General features: G+C 40.7%; 2 protein-coding genes across 2 annotated transcripts; both read right to left on the bottom strand.

Annotated features, from left to right (window-relative positions):
- Positions 1-7,786: 7,786 nt before the first annotated feature.
- On the bottom strand, positions 7,787-10,746 carry LOC143569066 (hypothetical protein At1g04090-like). The gene is made up of 2 exons (XM_077055062.1): positions 10,143-10,746; positions 7,787-9,438 (listed from the first exon to the last, which is right to left on the bottom strand). Exons 1-2 carry the CDS (start codon positions 10,252-10,254, stop codon positions 7,787-7,789), a joined length of 1,764 nt encoding a protein of 587 aa, XP_076911177.1. The 5' UTR covers positions 10,255-10,746.
- Positions 10,747-11,801: 1,055 nt separating this feature from the next.
- LOC143569088 (protein neprosin-like) lies at positions 11,802-22,964 on the bottom strand. The gene is made up of 6 exons (XM_077055076.1): positions 22,809-22,964; positions 22,375-22,461; positions 22,044-22,283; positions 21,839-21,955; positions 12,279-12,425; positions 11,802-12,170 (listed from the first exon to the last, which is right to left on the bottom strand). Exons 1-6 carry the CDS (start codon positions 22,962-22,964, stop codon positions 11,802-11,804), a joined length of 1,116 nt encoding a protein of 371 aa, XP_076911191.1.
- Positions 22,965-25,635: the final 2,671 nt, after the last annotated feature.

Below are 25,635 nucleotides of genomic sequence, written 5' to 3'. Positions count from 1 at the left end.
GTTGTTATTTGTTAAGATGGTGGTGGTTGATGGTGAACTCCACGCAGCATCTTCTAAAGTCAGCGTGCCGTTTCACCCCAAATGAATGATATATATAATGGTTTGTAATCTACGTTTCATTTTAAAAAATACACACATGTGTGTATATATAAAATCAGGTGTCAAGGTCTTCATCCTAAAAACAAGACAAGATAAATTCTATTCATAATGTTTGTAACTTTGTATTGTAAATATCTCTTTTAATTTACCAACACACCGAACTTTATGTATTCACACGGTAAAGGTCTTCCTGTCGGTGGTACCGTCGGCAAACACATTATGATAATGTATTTATCGATGAAAGTTATCGAAAAAATATGTCACTGATAGGGATTTCAGGGACAGATTACCGATGACGGTTAGTAAAAATTACCATGACAGTTTCACCGGCCAACGAGTGAGCGAGGATATATTCACCGATGAATTAACAACGGGATACGTTGATGACGGATTTACCGACGACATTTTCTGACGGTAAATTCAAATAAAACCTATAGATAATAAAAAATAAAAAAAAAACAATCGTGAACAAAAGTTCTCATTAGAATAAAAATTAAATACAAAATAGGTTTAAACAAATATAAAATAAATTATAAAAAGATCTCGCTAGTTAGAGGGACATTTTACGTGCTGTGGAGTCATGACTCCTTTGAGCGCAACATTTCTTCCATGGTTAGTAGGAATGGTTATCTCATTGACATGTGCTCTATCTACAACACCTTGTCCTGGGCCTCTATATCTCGTTGTATCAGTTGCCCCCTTTGCCTCCAAATTTTCTTTTATGGTTGTAATTTACAAACACTAAAAAATGATTAGTATATGATTACATTCTATAATGACATACCTCTGGATCTAGGTGAGTAGCGTGTGATCTTCTTGTGATGACACAATAACGATCATGAGTGGTATCAAAGCCAAAGAGGTAACCCTTTGGGTTACAAATACTTATCATGGAGAGATTGATGATAATATATTTTTCATGGTCTAACTAGCTATATCTTCTCATGTAATTTACCAAAACAAAATAGAAGTTTGTTAGGTAACATTTACAAAATACATTATACATGTGTCTAGTAAACAAGTATTTTAGCGTTTGTCCAAGAGGGTTAGCACGCCATGTGACACTAAAAAAACCGGGTGCGTCAATGCGTCACTTTTGTTGATTTACACATCAGAAATACATTAGAAGACTTTGCACATCACATCTCAGGTTGTCTAACACGAACAATATGTTGTTTATTTGCTTACTTTTGATTTTCATGGACAAACGAAGCATAAAATGACAAAACAAGTGTTATTGTAAAAGTTCTTACAAAGAAACTGACAAAGCACGCCTTGTGCTCTGATCACGAGGAAAAGATATAGAAGACAACAACAATATAAGGGTTGTGTTTGGCAAATCATGACCTGTGTTACTCTCCCAGGTGAAGACAAAAGACCGGGCCCCACATACTTGACCATGACCGTGTCTCACAAAGGCACGACCGTGCCTTACAAAGGCACTGCCTTTGATTTAGCTCACAAGTCAACTTTCCAGCTTACTGATATGACAAAATGCAAAAACGTTAACGAGTAACGACATGTGTCATGCTTAATGAGGCTTGGGGCTGTGTCACTCTTGCTGATCATCCTATAAGTTCAACTCCAAGCTCTCCATTTCGACGTCACTTAGCATCCATCCATCTATGCACTCACTATACCATCAACCATCATCCATTTCCATCACTTTCTTTGTAATTTTTAGCTTAATTAAGAAACCAAGATTGTAAGAACAACCCTAGCTTATAACAATTCAATCATCTATGTTTAATCATACTCATTCAAGTTTGATGATGCTTATCTTTATAACTATGAGTCGCTAAGTTCTTAAATCACTTGGGAAAGATGAAACCTTAATGAATTTTTAATTCCTTTGTTGTGAACATCCATTTGGTGTATGCTAATGACTTTAAATAAATGGGCGTTGGAGGTTCTTGCTTGACGTAGAGAGGTTGTATATTTGATGCGTGAAGACTAGGTTTATGTTATCGCTACTAGTCTTGAGGAGATAACAACAAATCAAGAGGTCCATAGTAGTTGGTGATTTAAATCCCTTAGGGACGATATTCTTTTATTTCAAAATTTCAGTGGTTGTCATGAAATTTGCTCGTAGCAACTTCCCAATATTGTTGAGGGTTGTGATACCCGTAACTAGGGTCCTTTCATTCAATGGCATTAACACACATTTTCTTTCTTCATAGAACAACTTTAGGAGGTTGTCATGTACAACTTTCTAAAGAGGCGTATGCTTTGGTAATTTTAACCGGAGCCAGTTTTCTTTGTAGTCCAAAATTAAAGGGTTAATCTTGTTATTTAGGGGGAAATAAATTCTAGCGATTCTTGTGATTGCTTTCAAACACTTATATTTTGTTTTCTCTGTTTATGTTTCTTAGTTTAAAAAACAAACTTTTTTATTTGGTTTGGCTAGATGTTGACCGCAACCCGGCACTAAAAGCCCTTATATATTTTTGGATGATCTTGGTATCTTACCGTCGATATATTATACAACGATGGGTGCATCTCAGTCATCTTGTGTCCATCATGGATACTTCATAACTTGTTGCAAACTCTCGTTAAGGAATTATTCAAAGTTAGTCAAATGCCACCCACTTCCCAACATAATGGGATGGGAATATATGTATGAGATTCCATGCCCAACCAAACCCCTTTAATTTGGAATGTTTGGAGAGAACCCAATCTAAAAGATTTTATTTCAATCATCCAACCAAACACCTTATAATTTCATATTCACAATCTCCCTCTCCAACTCCCTATCCAAAGTCCAAAGACACCCTTAGCATAAATAATAACCATTAAACAAATTTAATTGATTAAAATTTGTACCTTTTTTGCATATAAGTAAATAGAATATAGTTGTTGTTAAACGTACGCAGCTTGGCTAAAGAGTTATGATTTGCATAAAACTTAATTTATAAGTTTAATAATCAAACGTTATGTATCATCCTAGAGAGGGACATACAACTGGTGAGATCCAAAACCATTTTAAAAATGACTCTAGGAATATTTAATAGGATCCATGATTCATGAGGATTGTGTTATATATATATTGGCAATATTATTCTATAGAAAGTTATATCACATGAAATTAAATAATTTAAGGTCGAGCCTTCGTTGTCTAAGTCTTGGCCTTAGAAATATCAACTTTTTTCAACGTTTAGTCTAAACTAAATTGTGTACCTGTCGTGCTGCGGCGGTGCATTAACGCAAATTCGGTTGGTATGGATTAAGTCGTTACAACACCGACACTATGAAAAAATTAATACGTCAACATAGAAAGCAGTGATGATACTCGTATAGCTTATAATAAAAAAAATTAATATATAGTAACCAACTTTCAAAAGTGTTTCAATTAGGTCACTCAACTTTAAAAAGTGTTACAATTAAGTCACTCAACTTTCATATTTTATTAAATTAAAGGTTTTAACATGTTTTTTTAGTTTTTTTTCTTTTTTGTTTCACATAGAGAATCTTTGTATCTTTTTTTTTTGAAGTTGATGCTTAGTGGTGATGTGAATTTTATTTTTTATTTTTAAATTTTAATATAATTAACGTTTTTTAAAAAATTTTAAATTTAACTACATATATTGCAAATTTCAACCCCCACATCTTATCCTCAATTTCTTTCTTGACGCATAAACAAATCGGTGAGACTTAATTTGAAGATTTTGTGACCTAATTTGGAGAAAATATGCATTACTGACCTAATTGGAAAACTTTTGAAAGTTGGTTACTATTCAATGAGATATTCCTTATAAAAAAAATAAATACAACTCATGATTAAAATGACAAGGATTTGGTGGTATCGGTTAGGTTAGTTATAGTATTGACACTAAACCCAAAAATTAAATTAGTAAACAACCATAATACTCGTATAACTTATGTACAAAAATAATAATAATAATAACAACAACATATTTAAAACGGAGTTTATTCGTCCGGTAAAACTTGGGAGTTGCAGCGGTGTGTCGACACAAATTGGGTCGGTTTTAGTTACGTTGTTCTCGAACTGAAACTAAAATAAAAAACAAACTTAAAGCTTAAAGAAGAAGATCTTTAGATGACGTGACACAGGTTGGCAGGGCCGTCCGTGAGAATACGTCGGCTCTCATAGACCTTGTGCGAGTAAAAAATGGACCATCATATAAACTTATATATATTATATACTGAAAATAGTAAAGTTGTTATTTTCAATTTTTAAATAGTAAAGTTGTTATTTTCAAATTTTAAATACTCATGTGTTTATAAACAGATAATCCTAAATACCTAATCAAATAATTCTACTTTTAGTCTATAATTTCAGATTAATAAATTCACAATCGGCCCTTCACTCGTTTTATATTGCTTCAATTTCAAATAATCTAACCATTTATAAAAAGGTTTTATTTGTGTTTAGAGCAGCAGGCTTTTAATTGCATTGGCCTTTTGTATGAACAATGGGCTTTAACTGGGTCTACTAACATATACATAGGATGTTTAGAAACTTACGGGCCCCTAGATTTAATGGGACTTGTGCAGCCGTGCAAGTGCACAGTTGCACACAAGCAGGCCCAAATCCGGCTCTGCATGCTGGCACCGTCACGTGGCCCAATAAGTCCTTGCAACACCAAAGTTCATTTTTGAGCTTATATATAATATAATATCGTTGCTTGGTAATCAATTTAACCCCTTGATCATGTTAAACCAGTTAAAGTGAAACTAATTTTTGTGTCAAACTGAATGTATCCGTTTTAAAGGAAATTGTTATGAATTCAACGACCTAGTTCAGTGACGGATCCAAGAAAATTTTTTATATGGGTCAGAAAATTTTTGGGTCGGTACATAATTATATAGTTTTTTTCCCGGTTCTATCGTTCTGGTTGGATCAACTCGGTATTACTTTCTTTTTGGTCCGGTTCCACCGTTCTGATGGGATCGAATCAGGTCGGGTCATATAAAACAAGATAATTAACATATCGTTAGAAATGCATAATTAAAAGACAATATATTTAAAATTGTTCATTACATGTTTTTATTTTTTTTAAATCTAACTTGAAATATTATCAACTTTTGACAATCCTAAACAAGTTTTTCTGAATGAAACAAATACAACTATCGTTTTGATTCTCATCACTCGAGTTCTTTTAGCATTACTTTACTTGTTCTTTTAAGGATTTGAAAAATAATATTTTAAGTTTTTCTAAAAAATATTAGTAAACAATATCAACAAATATTGTTCAACTATTATGAAAAGCAAAGATTTATTAAAATTTTAAATTAATAAACAATGTACTAAACTAATGGACAAAAAAAATAATTTAAAAATGAAATAAAACGTAAAAAAATGGCTTACGTTCAAGAATAAGTATAACAAAAAAACTAATTTGTTTATACTTGGGAAAAATAAATCTTTATGGCCGTGGTTTTGAGTTTGAAAAGACCCAATACATGCCAAACTAATATTAGGTTAAGTCGTCTTCTTCATCTCTTTTCCTTCGGTAACTTCACTGTTCTGACTTCTAATAACGCGACGGTCGGAAAAGCAAGGCAAAGTTTCACTTGTGGTTCTCCGGATGCTCATCACCCTTAGGGATGGCAATGAAACCCGAAACCCGACATAAATGGGACGGGTAATACCCGACCCGTTAGGGTTTGGGAACAGCTTTGAAATTTTTCGCGGGTTTGGGACGGGTTTGGGATTTCTGATATATCTGATTACCCGATAATATAGACCATTTACCCGATTATATACCCGATGTACCCGATATAGCTTATTATATTATATATATATATATACTATATTCCAAATATATTATTTGTCGAAACTTGTTTATATCAATTATTTGATATATTTTACCTTTATAGTAACCATCTTTGTAATCGATTAGTTATATTTTGTCAAAACCCCGGTACAAACCCTACGTGTTTTGAGCCGGGGTTACTCGACGAGTATTTTGTCAAAACCCGATAGGAAACCCAAAACCCAGATGGGAAAACTCGAAACCCGACGGGTAATTACCCGATTAAAACCTGACGGGTTTGGGACGGGTTTGGGATGGAATTTATGGGTTTGGGAATACCTAAACCCGGCCCAAACCCGATCCATTGCCATCCTAATCACCCTTCTGATTTCGAAATTCCACAGGGGTTGGTGTCAAAATTTCACAGGGGGCGGTTAGAATTTTAACACCATATCAAATCAATCAATCATACCCAGTATAAGAATTTTAACACTATAATAGCACTAAATTTTTATTTTTTTATTTTTTCACAAGGGTCGGCCGACCCTCTTCCCATCGGGTAGGTCCGCCACTGGCCTAGTTCAAGTATAAGTTCAGCGCCAGTAAAAGGCCCATGTGTTTGGGAATGATAATAAGAGATTATAAGCACAATAGAGTAGAGAATACGATATGATGAATATTGTTTTGAGTGTTGCTGACTTTTTTTCATCTCCTACTTTTAGCAGTGGAGCTATAATTTTTTCCTATGGATTCGGTATTTTCTTTTGGTCCTTGCATTTATTACTATCCGGCGTCAAAGTATTCATGTCGGATTGCATAAAAAATGCAAAATTGGTCGTCTTTGCTTAAAAAGATCGTCAATAACCCTTGATGCGCTAATTCAAAACTATCAACGCATAATTCTAAACATAAACATATAAACTTAATGGCTTAATCAAGCTTCAACATATTACAATCACAGGTAAATGATAAACATAATAACTTAAACAATCAACAAAACTAAGCTTGAGTTTTTACTCAAATTGGATGAATGATTGGATTTGAGAATTGATATCAGTTATGGATGATTTTTGATTGTGTGATAACTTGAGAGTGGAGCAATGACTCATGATGCTTGGATTTGGCGAACAAACAAGTTGTAAACGTACAAAGATGATCTATATAGGAGGGTAGTCGTCGACAGTCGAGGGGTGAGGGCCGCTGATCAACTGATTGATTTTTCAGTTATTTTTAATCTAAAAGATTTTATTTAATTACTATTTAGGTGTTAAATGTTAATTAAGTTATTGGGCCATTTCTATTGGGTTTTGTGATTTATAGTAATATGGGTTTCTCTTTAATATAGTTTCTGGGTCAATTCAATTGAGTTTAGTAATTAATATAGTTTCTTTAAATATTTTATATACAAAGAGTTATTTTTAACTATAATTTTCATAATTAATGGATTCATATATTTTTTAAAGTTATAACGGGTTTGCTCATCGAAAAAGAACGAATTCATTCGTTATGATACTATACATTCTATATAAACTTGAATATAGATTGGGTTTTTGCGAACCTGAACCCTAATAGGTAGAATCCACCATTGCATGCTTTGTAAACCCTATGTTCCCCACTCCTATCTCTATCAGTTGTCTTGTTTTACATTCGGTTCCTACTTGAGATTATTTAGAAAATCAATATAAACCTATTATATTTCATACCTATTTGTATTAACCCCTTAAAGTTATGAAATAAACCTCATAAAATGTTCTGAATTTAGGATATTTATATGAGGTACCATCAAAATTAATTTTCTTAAGAAAGTTCACCCTTATTTTTTTATTGATGAGATGACATGCCATGTGTTCGTACTCCCGTCGATTTGTACCTAAAGTTTTTAATCTAAAAATGAAAATAGTTAAAAGAAAACATCGTAGAATAGTAAATGCAATTACAAAACGTTATAATAATTACATGAAATAAATAAATTAATATTTCTCATCCCCATTCCAATTATATTTCATTTTTGGGCCTGTAGGGCCTTCTTCCCCAAACACTTCATTAGGAAGCCGTTTAACAAATTTATCAAATGCACCTCTTAACACCATTGGCAAAACATTCCTCACTTTCTTGATCTCATTTGTTATGTCATAACTTATTTTTGGACCCCATTTTCTAGTATAGTTCAACCACACTGGTTCAACAATCGTCGGCCCCAAATACTCGGCCGCCACCACCACCGCCCTGACACGTGTATCCATCACCATTTCGCCCTTTGATGAATCGTTTCGTATCCCTATCCCTCCACTTCCTTGTAAAACTAACCCCGGTTTCGAGTAAAATGCATGACCATGCAACGATGCATAGGCCACGGGCTTGTTCCCATTTGCAAATTCAATATCAGAAGCATCAATCAATTGTCCTCCATTATGTTCCGAGAAATAAACACTTTTCAACTCCCCATTGTAGTTACTAATCCTTAATGTCAAATGCTCCCAGTCACCAACATGTTCACCTATTTTCCCTAACTTAACATTAAAAATCTTCACTTTTGCCCTTGCCGGACCGTTAAAAGGGTAGAATACCCACAAGGGTATATCGGTAAATGTCGCTCCAAACATAGGTTTTATGTGGAAATAAGCACAAGAATGTGCCAAATCACCTTTCTTGACCCTTTCTTTAGTTGAACCATCTATAGGTAGGTCTAACCAATACGAGTCATCGTTAGAACCACCTTGTGGTAGGTTCGAGCCATCCAGTTGTATCGCGCTCGGCTCACTCTCCTTGCCTTTTTCATACAACAAAGCTCCATTTTGGAAAAACCAATTGACTGATGAGGGAAAGTATTCTTCATCAGGATGAAAATAAATAATAGGTGAGTAAGCTTGAATTAGTGCTTCAACTTGTGACAAATTGGGCATAGCCATAAGATTATTGTTTATCTTTTTCAAACAACAAACCTGTGACACATCAGCAGGTGCATCAACATATTGAACTACAAAAGATCCTGTTGGCACACTTAGAGCATTAACACCCCTATCTTTGGGCCTTGTTTCATACATATTGAGATGATGATTATTATTATTATTATTATTATTATTATTATTATTATTATTATTATTATTATTATTATTATTATTATTATTATTATTAACCTTCTTGTCTAACCCCCAAATCCATCTATCAACTTCAATCTCATCAGTGAATTCTGACTTGACACACCGGATCTTATCAACTGATGGTTTTTCGGGTGAGTTTGTGACAACATAACCGACAGGTTTGTAGTCTTCAGGAGGCATTGGTAACCAAATGTAGCAGTTGCCACCACCTTGTTTTAGTTTTTTAGACTCACTACTCCAAATAAGTGAATAGTCTATTGGTTTAGCTAAGGAAGTTTGTGATGAGATAGATTCATCTGAGACGGCTTTTGCCGCAAGAATCCATCCAAATAAAGACCTGTTGTTGGGTTGGCTGTAGCAACCGAGCATGAAGAATCCATCTGGTATTGAAGATGGCTCGTAGAATGTCACACCCTTGTTGGCTGGTCCGCCTTCGAGCGCAGACCAAATTTTGTCGAATGAAGTGATTTGGCAAACTTGTAACCCCCCCAAATCAATAGCACCGGTTGCAAAACCATCCCCTATCATCATATATAGCAAACAAAATTAGTTAAGTTTTGAAACTTGTTAATATATCATCGTCAAATTTTTGAAATTGAAAATATTCATTGATAAACATTACATTAGAGTACATGGAATTATAAATTTGACACATATTATCAAATTTTTGAAATTAAAAATATTGATGAAATTATAGACAAAAATAAACGGGTGTAAATTATTATAAGACCAAGCGTGGTGGGAGTGGGTGGGGGGGCTCTTGCATTTTGAACGCGAAAAATCTTCAGCGACAAGATAAGAGCTCTAATTTATGGAATTCACGTGTGACGGTTATCTAGTTTGTTGAGACCTTTCCATCCACTGGTTATGTGCTCCGTAACTACACTTATAGCCAAGTTATGCCTTTCTTTTAATCTTGGCTCTTTCTAAGAGTAATCTAACACTTGGGTCTGCTTCGTATCAGTTGTGCACGGTGATCTTAATTATTTTTGGATTTTTGGTTAAATTGAGGAAAAATGTTGTTTTAAAAGCCGCATATTAATTTACTAACTTCCTAATACAAAAAGGAAAAAGCCTCACATGAACTCAAGATAACACTACCAATTTACATTCCAAGAAATTAAACATAACATGGATTTAGACCATATCCCATTGCTATGTCTATCAATACTATATAGTATATACCATAAGCCTTTATTTAGATGGATAATATATATGGAGTTACCTAGAGGAAACTTGGGTATTGGTGATGGAAGCTTGAATATGGATTCAATGGGCAAAGGCTTGTTACCAAATTTCTGGAATATATTTGCCAATATACTGAAGAACAACCCCATATTTTTGGATGGCAAGTGCTTTCTTCATCAAACAATATATAGAGGTTAACACGTACTTAATTATGTAATAATTCTGAAAATGATAATTTAACAAAAATGTGAAGAGAATATCAAAACCAAAAAGCAGGCTTTGTCTAGAACAAGAAGTGCATGGCGTGCAAGGTATCCATTTAAATGGTTTTGGGTAAGCCGTCCAAGATACTATCAACCCCACTGCTACATATATGATATTTATATATCCTTCTTTTGCTTTTTTTGGGTTGCTTGTTTCTTAATATTTATAAAGAGTATAACCTAATTGTCACGAAACGATCGTTTATCAGTTTTGAAAAACCAAAACTATTTTTATGTAATTTGTGTACGTCATTTTTTATCTTACTAATTTTGTAACGGTTTTGAGTCGAGATAAAACGTCTCCTTGCTCATTTGTTTTTGCGACGATGTGTGTATGACTGTTTCTAGTGGGATTAGCTAAAACTTTTAGAACCGTTATGTGACGGCTTCGTTTCTAAAGCTTTTTTTGCTGGTTTCAACTTTCAAGAACATTTTTCGATTGAACTAATTATTTAGCTACAAATTTTAGTACCATTTAGCTTTTGCGACATACAGATTTAGCGACATAAACCAATCAAATTTTCGATTTGAAATGTCGATTGAACTAATCATTCCCACTAGCTATTTCTTTAACATACAAATATATCTAGCTTTTTATTTATTGTTTCAGCGATTCCAAACAACCTTTGAAGGTTCTATTGATTCCTTCAATCTAATTTTTATTCAACCGATTATTATTATTATTGTTGGTGTTGTTGTTGTTGTTGTTGACTTTGCTTTCTCATTAAAATAAAAAATGATTACAATAAAGTGACAGATAAACGGGCAACAAGCTGCGTCAAAACTCTTTTGAATAGCAAAGCCGATCCTACTAAATACGAAGCTTTGGGACTTAGGAGCCGAAAAAGTACCATGCATGACACGCTGTTACTCAGAAAATTCATAGCCTCCGGGCCATAAAACAAAATGTATTACATCCAGAAAACCAAATTTATATTGATTCATGGAAAGAAAATAAAATTGTTAAGTTGTTTGATATATTCTGCTAATTTGTAGCATGTATCGTCAAAATTTTGAAAACAATTATGAAAAAGAGTTCGTAATCGAAGAACCGGATTTCGATGGATTACATCCACATAGTTATGGCTAATGAGATGAGCAAACAAGTGGGTACCACTGAGACATATGCTATTTTGTGTGTAACAATTAGCTAAGTCATCATACCCACTAACCAGTGTTTTGAAACCCGGCCCGGCCAGGCTGGTCGGACCGGGACCCGGTCCCTATACCGGGCCGGGTCAACGTATTTTGGACGTTTCTAAAAACCCGGCTGGGTTTCACGGGTGGCGGTCGGCCCGGACCTGTTGACCCGGTTAACTATGCATATATTGCACACATAATCATCACAGAAGGTACAATAGGTGTAACATAAACAATATAGAAAATGAAAATATGGCATAATCTCTCTTAATACGCTGCTTCGTTCAATCCTTTCACGGGCAGTTCTGGTTGCGACCAGGTCCACCAAAGAAAAAGTGGTTCTCATTGTCGTTTTTCACAATATCATAGCAACTCTTTGATGGAGAAGTCATGGCGGTGAGATCTCGAAGATCCCTTAGAGTGTTGGATTCGTCGACTGATTGAATATCTTTTATGTAACTTGCTTTCCCAGCTCCTTCTTGGGGGAAATGACCATTGCCCATTTGCGTCATCGTATGCTGCCCCCCTAAGCCTCTGTTAACTATCTCCCCGCCGAAATCTAAATGTGATGCCCTCTCACTTAAGTACCAAAACAATGAGGCCGGCCAATATCCTATTACCTTTCCATCCACTTGCATCCACCATACTCCCTGTCTTGTGTCCTACGTACCAACAATGGTTTAAGAAATGTCACATATTCTCACAACCTTTGCTTTTAAACCAATATAGTAAGAAGATGATATAATTGAACAGCATTGAAGAAATTATACCTTCCAGATAAGTATGGTAATATCATATTGAGAACCATCAACTTGTGAAGTAGGAGATATGCTGCCTCCGATTGCAATCTCATTGTTTGTTTGAACAAATCCGGAACATTTAAGGTCGTAACATCCTGTTGTTTGATATCCATCACTCTGCCCAACATATAACCGATAAAATCATGAAATTGTTGAATAAAGGCATACTATATCTAGCAAAAATTTTCATCAACTTATAGTCCAGTATATGAAGAGCCTTGTGTTTCTATCTCCATTAAGCATAGGAACCACCTGTAATTTCAAAGTTAGTGGATATTTAATTTGCTTTAATTATTTAATAGTTTTATTGAGTACTCACGTGCCAACCAGCTTCAATAGTATTCAAATTTTGAGCAGGACCTGCAACTATCCATAGTGAAGAAACACTAACCGAACCCCGGGCAGGTTACTGGTAACCTGGGGGTTGGAGAGATGTTTCCCACGAGGGGTTAGACCCTTGGAAGATGGTTCTTCTGATAACCTGCAAAACAGACACCGTGAGCTCGTCACTGAGAAGGGGGGGGGTTCCTCCTTGTGACCACCCTCCGGCGTGAGAATCAGACTAGATTGCTCTTTAAATATAAAAGTATATTAAGAGATTGCTAGAGCAGATATCAGGTATATTATGATGATAATGTAATAAGATATGATAAGATGAGATGGTCATACCATTTGTGGTATTTATAGCCGAAGGTAGGTTTCCAAAGAGGTATGGCCGGCTGCAACAGTATTCCTGTTCCACCAACAGTAGCCTACGCACGTGCCCTGCTGGTAGTTGGTGGGTAGGTAGCGGCTGATAGTGACCAGGCCTGCTGTATACTATTCCTGTTCCACCAACTGACGGCTACGCACGTGGTATGGCAGTAGTTGGTGAGTAGGCAGCGGCTAATAGTGATACAGTACAGGAGCATGCTGCTCGCCATACTGTATCAGTGAGCTGTCGTATCTCTGATCAGATCTTTCGCCCATACCTCGTCAGGTACAGTAAAAGATCCTTCAGTATACGGACTGGCTTATTTGGGCGGGAGTATTCCCCCTCCCGCCTCTGTGCGGGATTGCTCCCGGCTTGGCTCATTCCTTCAGGTGACACTGAATGATCGAGAGCTAAGTGCCTTGTGCGTGTAGCCATGCTGCGCGGGTGGCCTTCCCTAATGGCTTGTATCCGAGGCTGCGGGGACAGGCGGAGTCCTTCACCATTGGGAGGCATTTCCTGCGGGACCAGCTTGCGTACTGCGCGTAAGGACGTCACGTCTCTGAGCATGGTTGGTCCTGCGGATCCAGTTGGTCTCTGCGCAGACGTTCCTGTTTAAGGTGAGTCTTGCGGGTCCAACTGGGCTCTGCTGGGACCTACCTCTTCAAGTCCCCCCAGTCCAATGTTCTTCTCATGAGTGTTTAATGAAGTAAGGTGAACTTTTGGACTTGAGCAAAGGGTTTTTGAAAAGGGTTTTGTAAGGTTTTCCATGGGGATTCTTTCCGCGGAAGTCCTTGTCACTTGCAGAAATGCCCGAGTTTCCTGCTTGGTCTTTGGGTATGATGCGGGTAGGTCTGTAACCTCCTCGCAAGTCAGGAGCATTGAGTCCCAGTTGTATGTATTTTCCATGAGGTTTTGGTAGTTTTGAACATAGTGATCAATTATGTTAAGACCACCAATTCCACCCTGGAGCTTCAAACAACGTAGTCCTCGATGTTCCCGCTATGCGGGGATGCCATTTCCGTTTCCGCAAGCATTGCCCAGAAGATCCTTCTTGGTTTCAATTCCCAGCGGAGCGCTAGGTATGTGAAGGGTTTTGCCTTAACACTGTACCTGCGCTCGTCTTACGGTTACTTTACTGTCAAGGTATTCCTGGCGTCAATTCCCTGCGGGTGCTAGGTATGTGAAGGGTTTTGCCTTAACACTGTACCCGCATCCGTCTTACGGTTACTTGTTTGCCGAGGTACTTGGCTTCAATTCCCTGCGGGTGCTAGGTATGTGAAGGGTTTTGCCTTAATACTGTACCCGCATCCGTCTTATGGTTACTTGTTCGCCAAGGTTTTCTTGGCTTCAATTCCCTGCGGGTGCTAGGTATGTGAAGGGTTTTGCCTTTACACTGTACCCGCAGCCGGCTTACGGTTACTTGTTTGCCAAGGTTTATTTGGCTTCAATTCCCTGCGGGTGCTAGGTATGTGAAGGGTTTTGCCTTTACACTGTACCCGCATCCGTCTTACGGTTACTTGCTTGCCAAGGGGTAAGGGGTATTTTCCCGCTTACTTTTTAATACTTTCGAATTTTGAATTTTGAAATTCGAAGAGTTGGTGAAAAGATAAACCTCTGAATCGTCGTGCGACGGTTTCTTCTGACTGTGTCAGGACGTGCAGGAAGTTATGGTGACGTGACAGAACATGGTCATTCCAGTCGCTTTTTCAGGCGCGTGGGAGCGATTTTTCGGGCGCGTGGCCGCGAAATTACTGGCACACGTCCTTTCAATAGCTGTTGCCAGCTTGCTTTTTGCCACGTGTCATAGTTTCATTGCACATTTGATTTCTCTCTCCTCCGCATTAAATTCACCGCATTAATTGCGATTACTATATAAAGGGGGAGAGGGTTATTTGCAATTCACACTTTCCACTTTCATCTCTTCTTCTCAAGTAATTTCCGGCGAATTTTTCTGTTTAGTAAAGCATTACCCTGAAATCTCTTTTCGTCTTTCTTCCACCATGTCTTCTCATGATGCTGATGACCAGAAGACTGCTGGCGAATGCCAGTGCTCTCTTCCTGTCGATCTGTACCAGTATATCATCAGGAAGTTCATGCTCGAGTCTCTCGAGCCTGAGTTTCCTGAACCCCACCATACTGTGTACGATGCCCCTAGTGGCAAGATCGGGGTTTATGCTGCATTCTTTGTCTACGGGAACCTTAGGTTTCCGTTGACAAAGTTTGTGTACCGTGTCCTGGAGAGGCACGGTGTGCACCTGACAGAGGTGCACCCCATGGCCATTGCCAAGGTCCGGCACTTTGAGTGGGTGTGCCGGATACTGGGCCTTGAGCCCCTCGTTGATCGCCTGATGACCTTCTATACATGGAGGTGCATCCAAGGGTGGTACACTCTTACAACCCGTATCAAGGGTTTAAAGATTTGTACCACCGAGCGGAGTCTTCGCTCCTGGAGAAGAGAGTTCTTCTTCATATCCGCTCGCGCCATCCCCATTGCCATGAAGTTCAAGAATGGCCAGGCGCTTCCGAACCTTCCCGCCCTCAACTACGAGGAGGCGGAATGGTTCTCGAAGATTTCCCGGGTCCAGTCCCCGGTTTTCCGTTTTCCGGAGTCGGCGATGGTGATGCTGGGGATGAGCCGGGTGTGGAAGGCGGCGAATGCGGATAAGGTTCCGATCGTCCTTGAATATGGTTCGAACTCTGTCCCTTATGGTACGTCTTGTTTCATTTTGCTGACTTCGATTTTTACTAACTTTCTTGATTTCAGAGGGGAACGATCTTCAGTCGCTCCTGAACACGCGGGAGGAAGATGGTCCTGCGCGGATGGGTACTCGTGCTCTGGACGAGAACGAGTTGCCCATCTTAGAGCAGACCGCGGGTCGGTTCGTGGAGGTTTACCCGCCAGGCCAAGAGATCCTGAGCCACCGACGGCCAGGTAAGCCTATCTTCTACCCTGAACCTCTCAATGCTGTGCCTGCTGCTGGAGTTCATGACATTTCTTCTTCTGAGGAATCCGCAGAAGGTCCTCCACTGGTGCGGAAGAAAAAGGCTGCCGTCGGGAAGGGCAAGGAGAAGGTGGCCTCTACGGCCGACCCGGTAGTCCTATCTGACTCGGAGTCAGATAATGCAGAGGTGGCGGGGAAGCCCGGTGGTGAGGAGACCACCGCTCCGGAGGCTGCAGGTGTTACCTCCGGGGAGGCAGCGACGACGACGGTTACCGGTGTCAAGAGGCCGGCTCCATCGGGTTCGCCCCCGCTCGTCCGTGCGTTCAAGCTCAAGAAACCCCGTGAGTACCCCCATAGTTCTTGTCTAAATTTGTTGTTTCAAATAAATTTTTCTAACACTTTTGCTTGTGCAGGTGTGGATGTTGACGCATTCCAGGGTGGAGTTGGAGCAAGTGTTCCCCCGCCAATGACGGTAGGCTTGGTCAGCCTTCCCGAGGCGTCGACCCAGGCGTCTGCTTCCGCTGGTTCCAGCCTTCCTGAGGCTGTTCCAGCTGAGAAGGTGTCTCCGCCGGCCGTGAGTGCAATTTTTACAGCATCTTTCACGGAGCCGGCGGTTACTGTTGCTGAGGAGGCGGTGCCAACAACGGCTACCACAGCGGCTGCCACTATACCTGCGCCACCGGCACCGACGGCCGGACCATCAGGTACACGCCGGGCTTTCCGCCGATCTATGCCACCTTCCCGTCTGCCTGACCTGTTGGATGGATTTCCTTTAGGTTCAGGTGATGGGTTTGGCGGCTATCGGCCTGTTATTGACCCTACAGGTACGTAGGGTTCTTTTTTTTCCCTTATATATTTTTATCATCTTTTCCTAACTGCCTTTGTTTTTTTTGCAGTGTCGGATTCCAATGAAGTGTATGTTCCAAGATGGAACATACGCCGAGGAACAACCCTTCGCACCCCTGTGGAGTGCGTGGACTGGGCTCGCCACGCTGCTCCTCCTGGTGCGTTGGGGGAAGCCATGGCTAGCTACCAAGAGGGTAGGCTAACCAATGAGCTTCGGGTTCTCCAGGCCCGGACGCAGCCCCGCGTCGAGTTGCTTTGTCGTGAAAACGACAAGTTAAAAGCAGCTCGCGCCAAAGATGTATCTGAAGCGCGGGCTCTTCGGGAGGAGAACCGGCAGTTGGCCGCTGCCGCAGCCGAGAAGGAGAAGGCATTCAAGGCCCTCGAGGTTGAAGTCCAGGCGCGACTCGAGGCCCGCTCCAAGGCTGCCCAAGCTGTGAATGAACAGCTTCGGCTGGCCAAGGAGACTGCGCGAAACTCAACTGAGAGGGCTGCCAAAGCTGAAGCTGTTGCTGAGCCACTTCGCGAAGAGAATGAGCAGCTTAAATGCAAATTAAAGGCTCTTCAGCATGCTCATGACGCCTTGGCAATGGAAGACGCCAAGAAGCTGCAAGAGATTCTTGACCAGAGGGGGGTGCTTGACCAAACCGAGCGGAAGCTTAAGGGCGTCGAAGAGGCTGCCGCAAAGGAAGTATTACTTGCCAATCTGAACCAAAGCGAAGCCGAACGCGCCCGTGACGAAGTGCAAGCTACCCTCCAATGGCTACTTCGAGAAGCGTTGCCTCAGGTATCCTCTTTTTTTCTCTCTTTTCTACTTGTAATTAGAAAATGTTCTAACTTGTAATTTTCTTTTGTAGGTTGTGCGTCAGGTCCTCTCAGAGACCTCTTATGACGATGCGATGAGCGCAGCCCTCAACGCTTCTCATGAGGATGGGCAGAAGACTGGCTTCCTGCTTGGTCTAGGGTTCGCTGAGAGAGGCTTTCCGCCCTCCAACTTCCCTTTATTCAATGTTAATACTGAAGCTGCTTATGACCATGCTGTGAACCAGTACGCTGCCTTCCCGCATCCAGTGGTGGAGAAGGTGAATGAAGTTGCTGCTGCTGATGATGGGCTAAACATCCTTAAGGCTTTCCTTGGGCAGCCGCGCTCTGACGGTGCTGGTCCAAGCGGAGGTGGCCCTGAAGCCTGATCCTGAAGATCCCTTCCCACTGCTAGGATAGACTTAGCTTTGTATAGATTTCTTTTAGGCGGGTAGTTACCCGGCCACTGTTGTAATACATCATTGAAATATTAACCTTTTTGCGTATAAGACTGTTATTTCCTTCTTTGGGTTCCTTGCTTTATAAACTTATGACTTGCATACTTAGTTTAAATTAGCAATTTTCCAAGTGTTCAGAATAAGAACCTTTGAACGTGGTTGATAGTGGGTTAAAGTTTCGCTTCCTCCTTCGTGATTGTGCGGGTAGAACCGTCACTTGCACTTGGTAGGATGGCTAAACTTTAACTTTTATCTAACCTGCGTGCTGGTTTTTCTTACTTTTTTAGGATAAGTTAACCTTTGAACGTGGTTGATAATAGGTGTGAAGTTTTGCTTCCTCTTTCGTGATTGTGCGGGTAGAACCGTCACTTGCACTTAGTAGGATGGCACAACTTTACCCTTATCTGACCTGCGTGTAGGTTTCTCATCTTTTGAGGATAAGTTAACCTTTGAACGTGGTTGATAATAGGTGTGAAGTTTTGCTTCCTCTTTCGTGATTGTGCGGGTAGAACCGTCACTTGCACTTAGTAGGATGGCAAGACTTTACCCTTATCTGACCTGCGTGTAGGTTTTTCTCATCTTTTTAAGAATTTTGTTTTGAACCGTTCGACGCGCGGTTGTTGGTGCAGTTCCCTCGAATGATTCATGCGGGATAGACCGGCACTTTCATTTAATGGGATGAACTCCTTCAACTGACCTGCGTGAAGGTTTGCCACGTTATTGGGTTCGTGCGGGTAAGACCGCCTTCCCACGCAACGACTTCACGTGATATGAATGTCGTCCAGTGTTGGATAGTTTTAACCGTTCGACGCGCGGTTGTTGACAGGTTATTATTCAGTTTCCTTAATGATTCATGCGGATAGACCGGCACTTTCATTTTTGGGTGCTGAATTTTTTCCCCTTCAACTGACCTGCGTGAAGGTTTGTTACGTTATTGGGTTCGTGCGGGTAGGACCGCCTTCCCATGCAATGACTTCACGTAATTATGCGGTGAAAACCGGCATAATAGTGTCCAGAAAAGTATAAATGTAAAATCATCATCTTCGATGTTCTAGAGAGAATCATTTCCATTAGAAGTGGCTCTTGGCCTTTTCTTTACAAATTGGAATTGATTTACATGCAAACTGTGTAAATGAGCTCCCTTCCATGTTGTTGGGATGGGAGCGCCATCGAGCCGACACGCACCTGTTTCGGGATCTCGTTCTTTACGCAGCATGTAGTCTATTGAAGCTGATTTTTTATTCGTGTTTACCCCAGCCGTGGTTCCACACGCACCTGCCTGCCTGCTTAGCTTTTATTTCGCCACGAGGTGCGCGAGCGTCCCATCTCTGACGAATGTTTCGACCATGTCTTTTACGTCTATGCATTCTTCAGTGTTGTGGCCTTTTGTTCTGTGATAGTCACAGTACTTGCTCCGATCGGCATCGTGACGATGTCGGATTTCTGGAGGCTTTGGCCATGGGAGCTCTTCATTAGCAAATATGTCAGTGACGCTTTTGGTAAGTGGCGTCCATCTGGGGTTCCGGTGCGGCTTTACATTATCCCTTTCACCCAATCGGTGTTGTAAGCCGGATGAGGTGTCAAAGTTTACCCTTGACTGCCAAATGCCTTGCTTCCGTTTTTTGTTCAATCGGGCGGTGAGGACGTTGTCCTCTCTCGTCCTCTGGGTGTAAAGGTTTGTGTTCTGCGGAAGGTCTCTACCCAGTTGCTTCTCCGTTTCCGCATAGCGTTTGGCTGCTGTCATGATGCCATCCCATGTGGATGGCATTCCATCTTTACCCGTTAGGGTGCGGATAAGCTCTGGGTCTTGCGCGCCCTGGATGAAGGCTGCGCGAACAAGATCCTCGCTGATATTGCCCAAACTTAACTTCTTTGAGTTGAAGCGAGTGATGAAGTTTGGCAGAGATTCATCTTCTTCCCGTGTGCATTTGAGGATTGTCCATTGCTCCTCGGTATACTTTCGCTGCTGGCTGAAGTGTTGGCTAAACTTCTGCTGGAAGTCTGCCCAGTCGTAAATGTGGTTAACCGGTAAACGATCAAACCAAGCCCTAGCAGCCCCCACCAGCGTCATTTGGAACATGTAACACCACGTGGGTTCCGTCCAATTGCTAACGGTTGCCCCCGCTATGAACCTGTTCAAATGATCGTCTGGATCAGATAGGCCGTCATATGTGCCTATGTTAGGCATTTGTTTAGCACTTTTCGGGGCAATTGCTTCAGCAATGTCCCGTGCAAATTTGGACGTTCCTGCATTTGTAACGTTTGGTCTGAACGTTTTAGAGAAGTCTCGTGGACTTCCATCTATGCTTTTTGGTTTGAAGGCTTGTCCAAAATGCCTTTTTGGTTGGGTTTTCGTTTCTTTACGCTTCCCTTTTGCCTTATGACGAGGGTTCGCGTCGGAGTCGGATTCCTCCGAGTCATCCTCCCAGTATTCGAATTCGTCGGCCTGTTGCACGGAACGCAAGCGTTCGTTCAACTCAGCCTGGAATTCCTTTTGTCGTGCCTCCGCCCATGCCTTGACTTCGTCGAGAGTCTGGCGGGGGAGTCTTCGTTTTTCAAACTGGGTATCGGTGGATCCCAGTAGGCGGTCATTTACTGCACTTGCCCCTGCTTTAGTAAGTGGGGTAGTGTTCGTAAAATTTACTTCACTTGCTCCGGCTTCGGTAGCCGGAGTAGTGTTTGTAAAAACTGTGTTGCCGGTATTCCCCCCAATAGCTGGGGTTGTGGTTACCGGAATTTCTCTAACCATCTTTTGTATAAAGTTTTGAAAAAACTGGAGAAAATTGTAGTTCTAGCTTTATGCACGGATGGCGCCAATGAAGAAACACTAACCGAACCCCGGGCAGGTTACTGGTAACCTGGGGGTTGGAGAGATGTTTCCCACGAGGGGTTAGACCCTTGGAAGATGGTTCTTCTGATAACCTGCAAAACAGACACCGTGAGCTCGTCACTGAGAAGGGGGGGGGTTCCTCCTTGTGACCACCCTCCGGCGTGAGAATCAGACTAGATTGCTCTTTAAATATAAAAGTATATTAAGAGATTGCTAGAGCAGATATCAGGTATATTATGATGATAATGTAATAAGATATGATAAGATGAGATGGTCATACCATTTGTGGTATTTATAGCCGAAGGTAGGTTTCCAAAGAGGTATGGCCGGCTGCAACAGTATTCCTGTTCCACCAACAGTAGCCTACGCACGTGCCCTGCTGGTAGTTGGTGGGTAGGTAGCGGCTGATAGTGACCAGGCCTGCTGTATACTATTCCTGTTCCACCAACTGACGGCTACGCACGTGGTATGGCAGTAGTTGGTGAGTAGGCAGCGGCTAATAGTGATACAGTACAGGAGCATGCTGCTCGCCATACTGTATCAGTGAGCTGTCGTATCTCTGATCAGATCTTTCGCCCATACCTCGTCAGGTACAGTAAAAGATCCTTCAGTATACGGACTGGCTTATTTGGGCGGGAGTATTCCCCCTCCCGCCTCTGTGCGGGATTGCTCCCGGCTTGGCTCATTCCTTCAGGTGACACTGAATGATCGAGAGCTAAGTGCCTTGTGCGTGTAGCCATGCTGCGCGGGTGGCCTTCCCTAATGGCTTGTATCCGAGGCTGCGGGGACAGGCGGAGTCCTTCACCATTGGGAGGCATTTCCTGCGGGACCAGCTTGCGTACTGCGCGTAAGGACGTCACGTCTCTGAGCATGGTTGGTCCTGCGGATCCAGTTGGTCTCTGCGCAGACGTTCCTGTTTAAGGTGAGTCTTGCGGGTCCAACTGGGCTCTGCTGGGACCTACCTCTTCACATAGTTGACTTAAACTAAATTCATTTTCTTCTTGAACCATTGGGTTCCAAAGATTAAATGTTGCTTTTGCTCCATAAAAATTCCCTCGACCAGTTTGTGCATGCGCATACTACAGAAAACACTCAAATTCAAGCTAGAAAAATTATGAAATTAATAAGATGTAGATTACACATAGGCTGAAGAGGCTTACGGCTTACCTCATGGCCGTTTAGAGGACCGGTGAAGCTTGGTTGAGCAACATGAAAAATCTTCTTCTTCTTCTTCCCATAATTTTTAAGAGAATCTGCTCTTAGTATGTCCTCTTTCTTTGTTCTTATAATGGGGATTGTCCCTGTTGGACACTTTCCATTTGAATGCCACAATTGAGTAATTACTTTTGAAGCGTTTATTTTTATGTTGCTATCCTTTATCCAATTTGGATGATCACTTGGCCTCATCTATATATAATCACATAGTATTACTACATTTTAAATCATGTATTAACACTCAAGATTAATAATTTGAACATACAGGAGAAAAGAAGCAAACCTTGATGGTATGATTTTTTAGAAGCGGATGATCAAAAGCTGGTTGATGAGAGATATGAACACAATCTATTATATCACCGTCAGGGCTCTATTAAAAAGTTCACAAATTATGTCATTAGCTAAAATTTCACTCGAACCAAGGGTGGTACAAGGGAAGTGAAATAAAGCAATCACTTCTCTAGAGGCCCCCAAATGCTAAAAGGTAACAAATTATATGTATGTAATTTTAGTTTTTGAGATTGTTCAACATTAGGGTTTGTGGTGTATAATTATACATATGCATAAATGACATGAGAGTAATAGGATCGAAAACAAATTTTCTTACGAAAAGGGCCTCAATTTTATTATGCGCTTTAGGCCTTCCAAAGACCATGCATGGTCATATGACAGGAGGAATGGTAGACTAGTAAAATTATACAAAGAAAAATAACAGACCTTGATGGATTTAACCGGAGGTTTATTTAAACGATTCAGATGCTTCAGAACCTCAACTTCCTCCATGGAACCGGGAAAGCCACTTGCATAACACAAGCATGCCGCCGTAAACACATACAACACCACCATGAAAAGGATAAATAGCTCTAACTCCATCTTAACTATCCTGCAGAAATATCACTTTGAATATCTACACTGTAAGGCCCCGAACCCGGTAGCCCTACTTTCATGTTGGATTTACTCATAAACGCAGTTCTAAATATCAGAGTTAATTAAAACATTCGCGGAATATAAAAGCTTTCATAAAACATTTCATAATAAAACACATCTTGTCTTAAAACATCATTTTGTCTTTCAAAATAAACGAAACATTAAACTTAAACGTCTTGAGTCTTCCGATGCCAGCCTCTTATTCAGTGCCACGTGTCTCCTCAAGCGAGCTGCCTCATCCTACTCACCTGCGTGCATACTAAAAGTCAGCTACGCTGAGTGAGTTCTAGTTAATCATACACTATGCAATACACATAAACTTATATTCTTTCATTCATCCTTTCATACTTTCATACTTTCATACTTTCTTTTGTATTAACTTACTTTCATATCTTACGTTATAAAGAGCATTACGCCCTACATTCCTCGAGTATTATTAGGGCTCGGTACCCTCCTTCCTCGAGTATTATTAGGGCTCGGTACCCTCCTTCCTCGAGTATTATTAGGGCTCGGTACCCTCTTTCCTCGAGTATTATTAGGGCTCGGTTCCCTCTTTCCTCGAATATTAGTAGGGTTCGGTTCCCTAGTTCTCGAATATTAGTAGGGTTCGATTCCCTCTTCGTTATCGTACATCCATCCTTTCCTGCTTTTATTAACTTTATCACATTCATACACATAAGCATACATATCATACTTACCTTATACTTAGCGTTACAACCTGACAGTACGTGCAATATCCGAAGATCGTTCACGTACCGTCAAGCCATCATTCATACATTTCACATTATTCACATAAGGCATACACTTATCTCTTAGGATAAGCGTATTAACAAACATATTGAGTATGCACACAGCCCCGAAAACATGACACATAATTGGGGCTAGAAACTCACCTGAACACGGTTACGTTCACCGTTAATCGTAATCCCTTTCTTCAGTTGTGCACGGCTGACTGTATAACAAGTATACGTATCAATTAACTATCACTTCTCATATCATCTTTCTAGTCTTAACTAGTACCCACAACGAACGAGGGTCCGGGGGCAGCGCCCCTGGCAGCGGGGTCTAGGGGCAGCAGCCCCTAGCAGGGTCCAAGGGGCAGAGCCCCTGGCTGGGGTCGAGCTTGGCCGTAGGCGAAGTTATCAATTAGGCGAACTTGGCCGTAGGCGAAGTTACCATTTAGGCGAACTTGGCCGTAGGCGAAGTTATCAATTAGGCGAACTTGGCCTTAGGCGAAGTTAAACCTTAGGCGAACTTAGCTTTAGGCGAAGTTAAACCTTAGGCGAACTTAGCTTTGCAGGCGAAGTTGTCATCGGGCGAACTTAGCTTTGCAGGCGAAGTTCATCAGGCGAACTTAGCTTTGCAGGCGAAGTTGTCATCAGGCGAACTTAGCTTTACAGCGAAGTTGTCATCAGGCGAACTTAGCTTTGCAGGCGAAGTTCATCAGGCGAACTTAGCTTGCAGGCGAAGTTCATCAGGCGAACTTAGCTTGCAGGCGAAGTTGTCCAGCTGCAGGTACTGTTCGTCCTTAAATCCCTTAATCATCTTTGTTTCTTAACCAAATAACTCGATTTAGGTATCCACGGAATCGTCTGACCAGCGCCTACAAACCCCAACCATCAAATCGACCTAACATCGATGTTTAAAGGGTGCGATTTAGGCATATAGGTTACGGGTTCTTTTATCAATCGATTAACCCATCAAATCATATCCATTTTCAGTAAGTTTAGCTTTGTTGGATTCGTTTTTACCATACAAACACAGATCTATCATTTCTATACTAATCCAAACCTAAACGAACAAGTTCTCGATATAAACGTACCGTAAATGAGTCGAACTACGAACACGAGCTGGTCTTGTTGCTTTGGTTCATCACGACGATCTAGCACCAACGAGCTTGGGTCCTCGCCTTTGGATCTTGGTTCGGGTTGTGTGTGTTTTGGAGTGTGTAGAGATTAGGATGGATAAATGGATGGAATGGAAAGGATTGGGGTTTAAGGGGGTATTTATACTCCCTTAAGCCCATGGACCGAAGACCCATATTTCCTTTTTGGTCCATATCTAATCCCATCTAATTATCTTACTAAGTCTTCATATTTTGCTATTATTATTATCGTTCCACTAACTCGTTTATTTCACCCGACAAAATAATATAATAAATATTACTTTAGAAATTTCGGGATGTTACATACACTCTTGAATAAGAAAGAAAGAAAATATAGATACTTCATACTTACCGAGCTTAGTTTGCAATGTGTTTGCGGCTATGGAAATGTGGTTGCTTATCATTTCAAATTTGCCATGCAAGTTGTTTATATAGGCTTGAAATCTGGTCTAGTATCAAAAGACTTTGACTGTGATATATCATTTTGTAAGGGTGTAAACCAGCGGGTATGAGGCCCACATTTGATTAAGGCCCTAAAGTCAAAAAAACTTTATATATAGATATATTATAATGGGTAAAGTAAACTCAAAATAATGTATTAGTGTGGTGATAGGCTTGGTTGTTACTAAAGTATAGGTTATGAGTTCAAAACTTGTAATAAGCAATTTTTGTTTCTATACAATTGTGATGAAAAGACCACAAAATCTTGTTTCGATTTAAGCCTTCACACTC

This window comes from Bidens hawaiensis, unplaced genomic scaffold (assembly GCF_021521415.1).
Source record: "Bidens hawaiensis isolate Kalapana, Puna unplaced genomic scaffold, B.hawaiensis_p1.1 tig00024303_1, whole genome shotgun sequence".
Lineage (NCBI taxonomy): Eukaryota > Viridiplantae > Streptophyta > Magnoliopsida > Asterales > Asteraceae > Bidens > Bidens hawaiensis.
This window is presented reverse-complemented; position numbering and strand designations above follow the sequence as displayed.

Excerpts from the sequence above, each read along its gene's own strand:
- LOC143569088 (XM_077055076.1), bottom strand. The coding sequence starts at position 22,964 with ATGGAGTTAGAGCTATTTATCCTTTTCATGGTGGTGTTGTATGTGTTT. Across the intron at positions 22,284-22,374 it reads TAAAAAATCATACCATCAAG|ATGAGGCCAAGTGATCATCC; the intron begins GTTTGCTTCTTT and ends GATTATATATAG. Across the intron at positions 12,426-21,838 it reads TAAGTCAACTATGTGAAGAG|AGTGATGGATATCAAACAAC; the intron begins GTAGGTCCCAGC and ends TATGTTGGGCAG.
- LOC143569066 (XM_077055062.1), bottom strand. The coding sequence starts at position 10,254 with ATGGGGTTGTTCTTCAGTATATTGGCAAATATATTCCAGAAATTTGGT. Across the intron at positions 9,439-10,142 it reads AATACCCAAGTTTCCTCTAG|GGGATGGTTTTGCAACCGGT; the intron begins GTAACTCCATAT and ends ATATGATGATAG.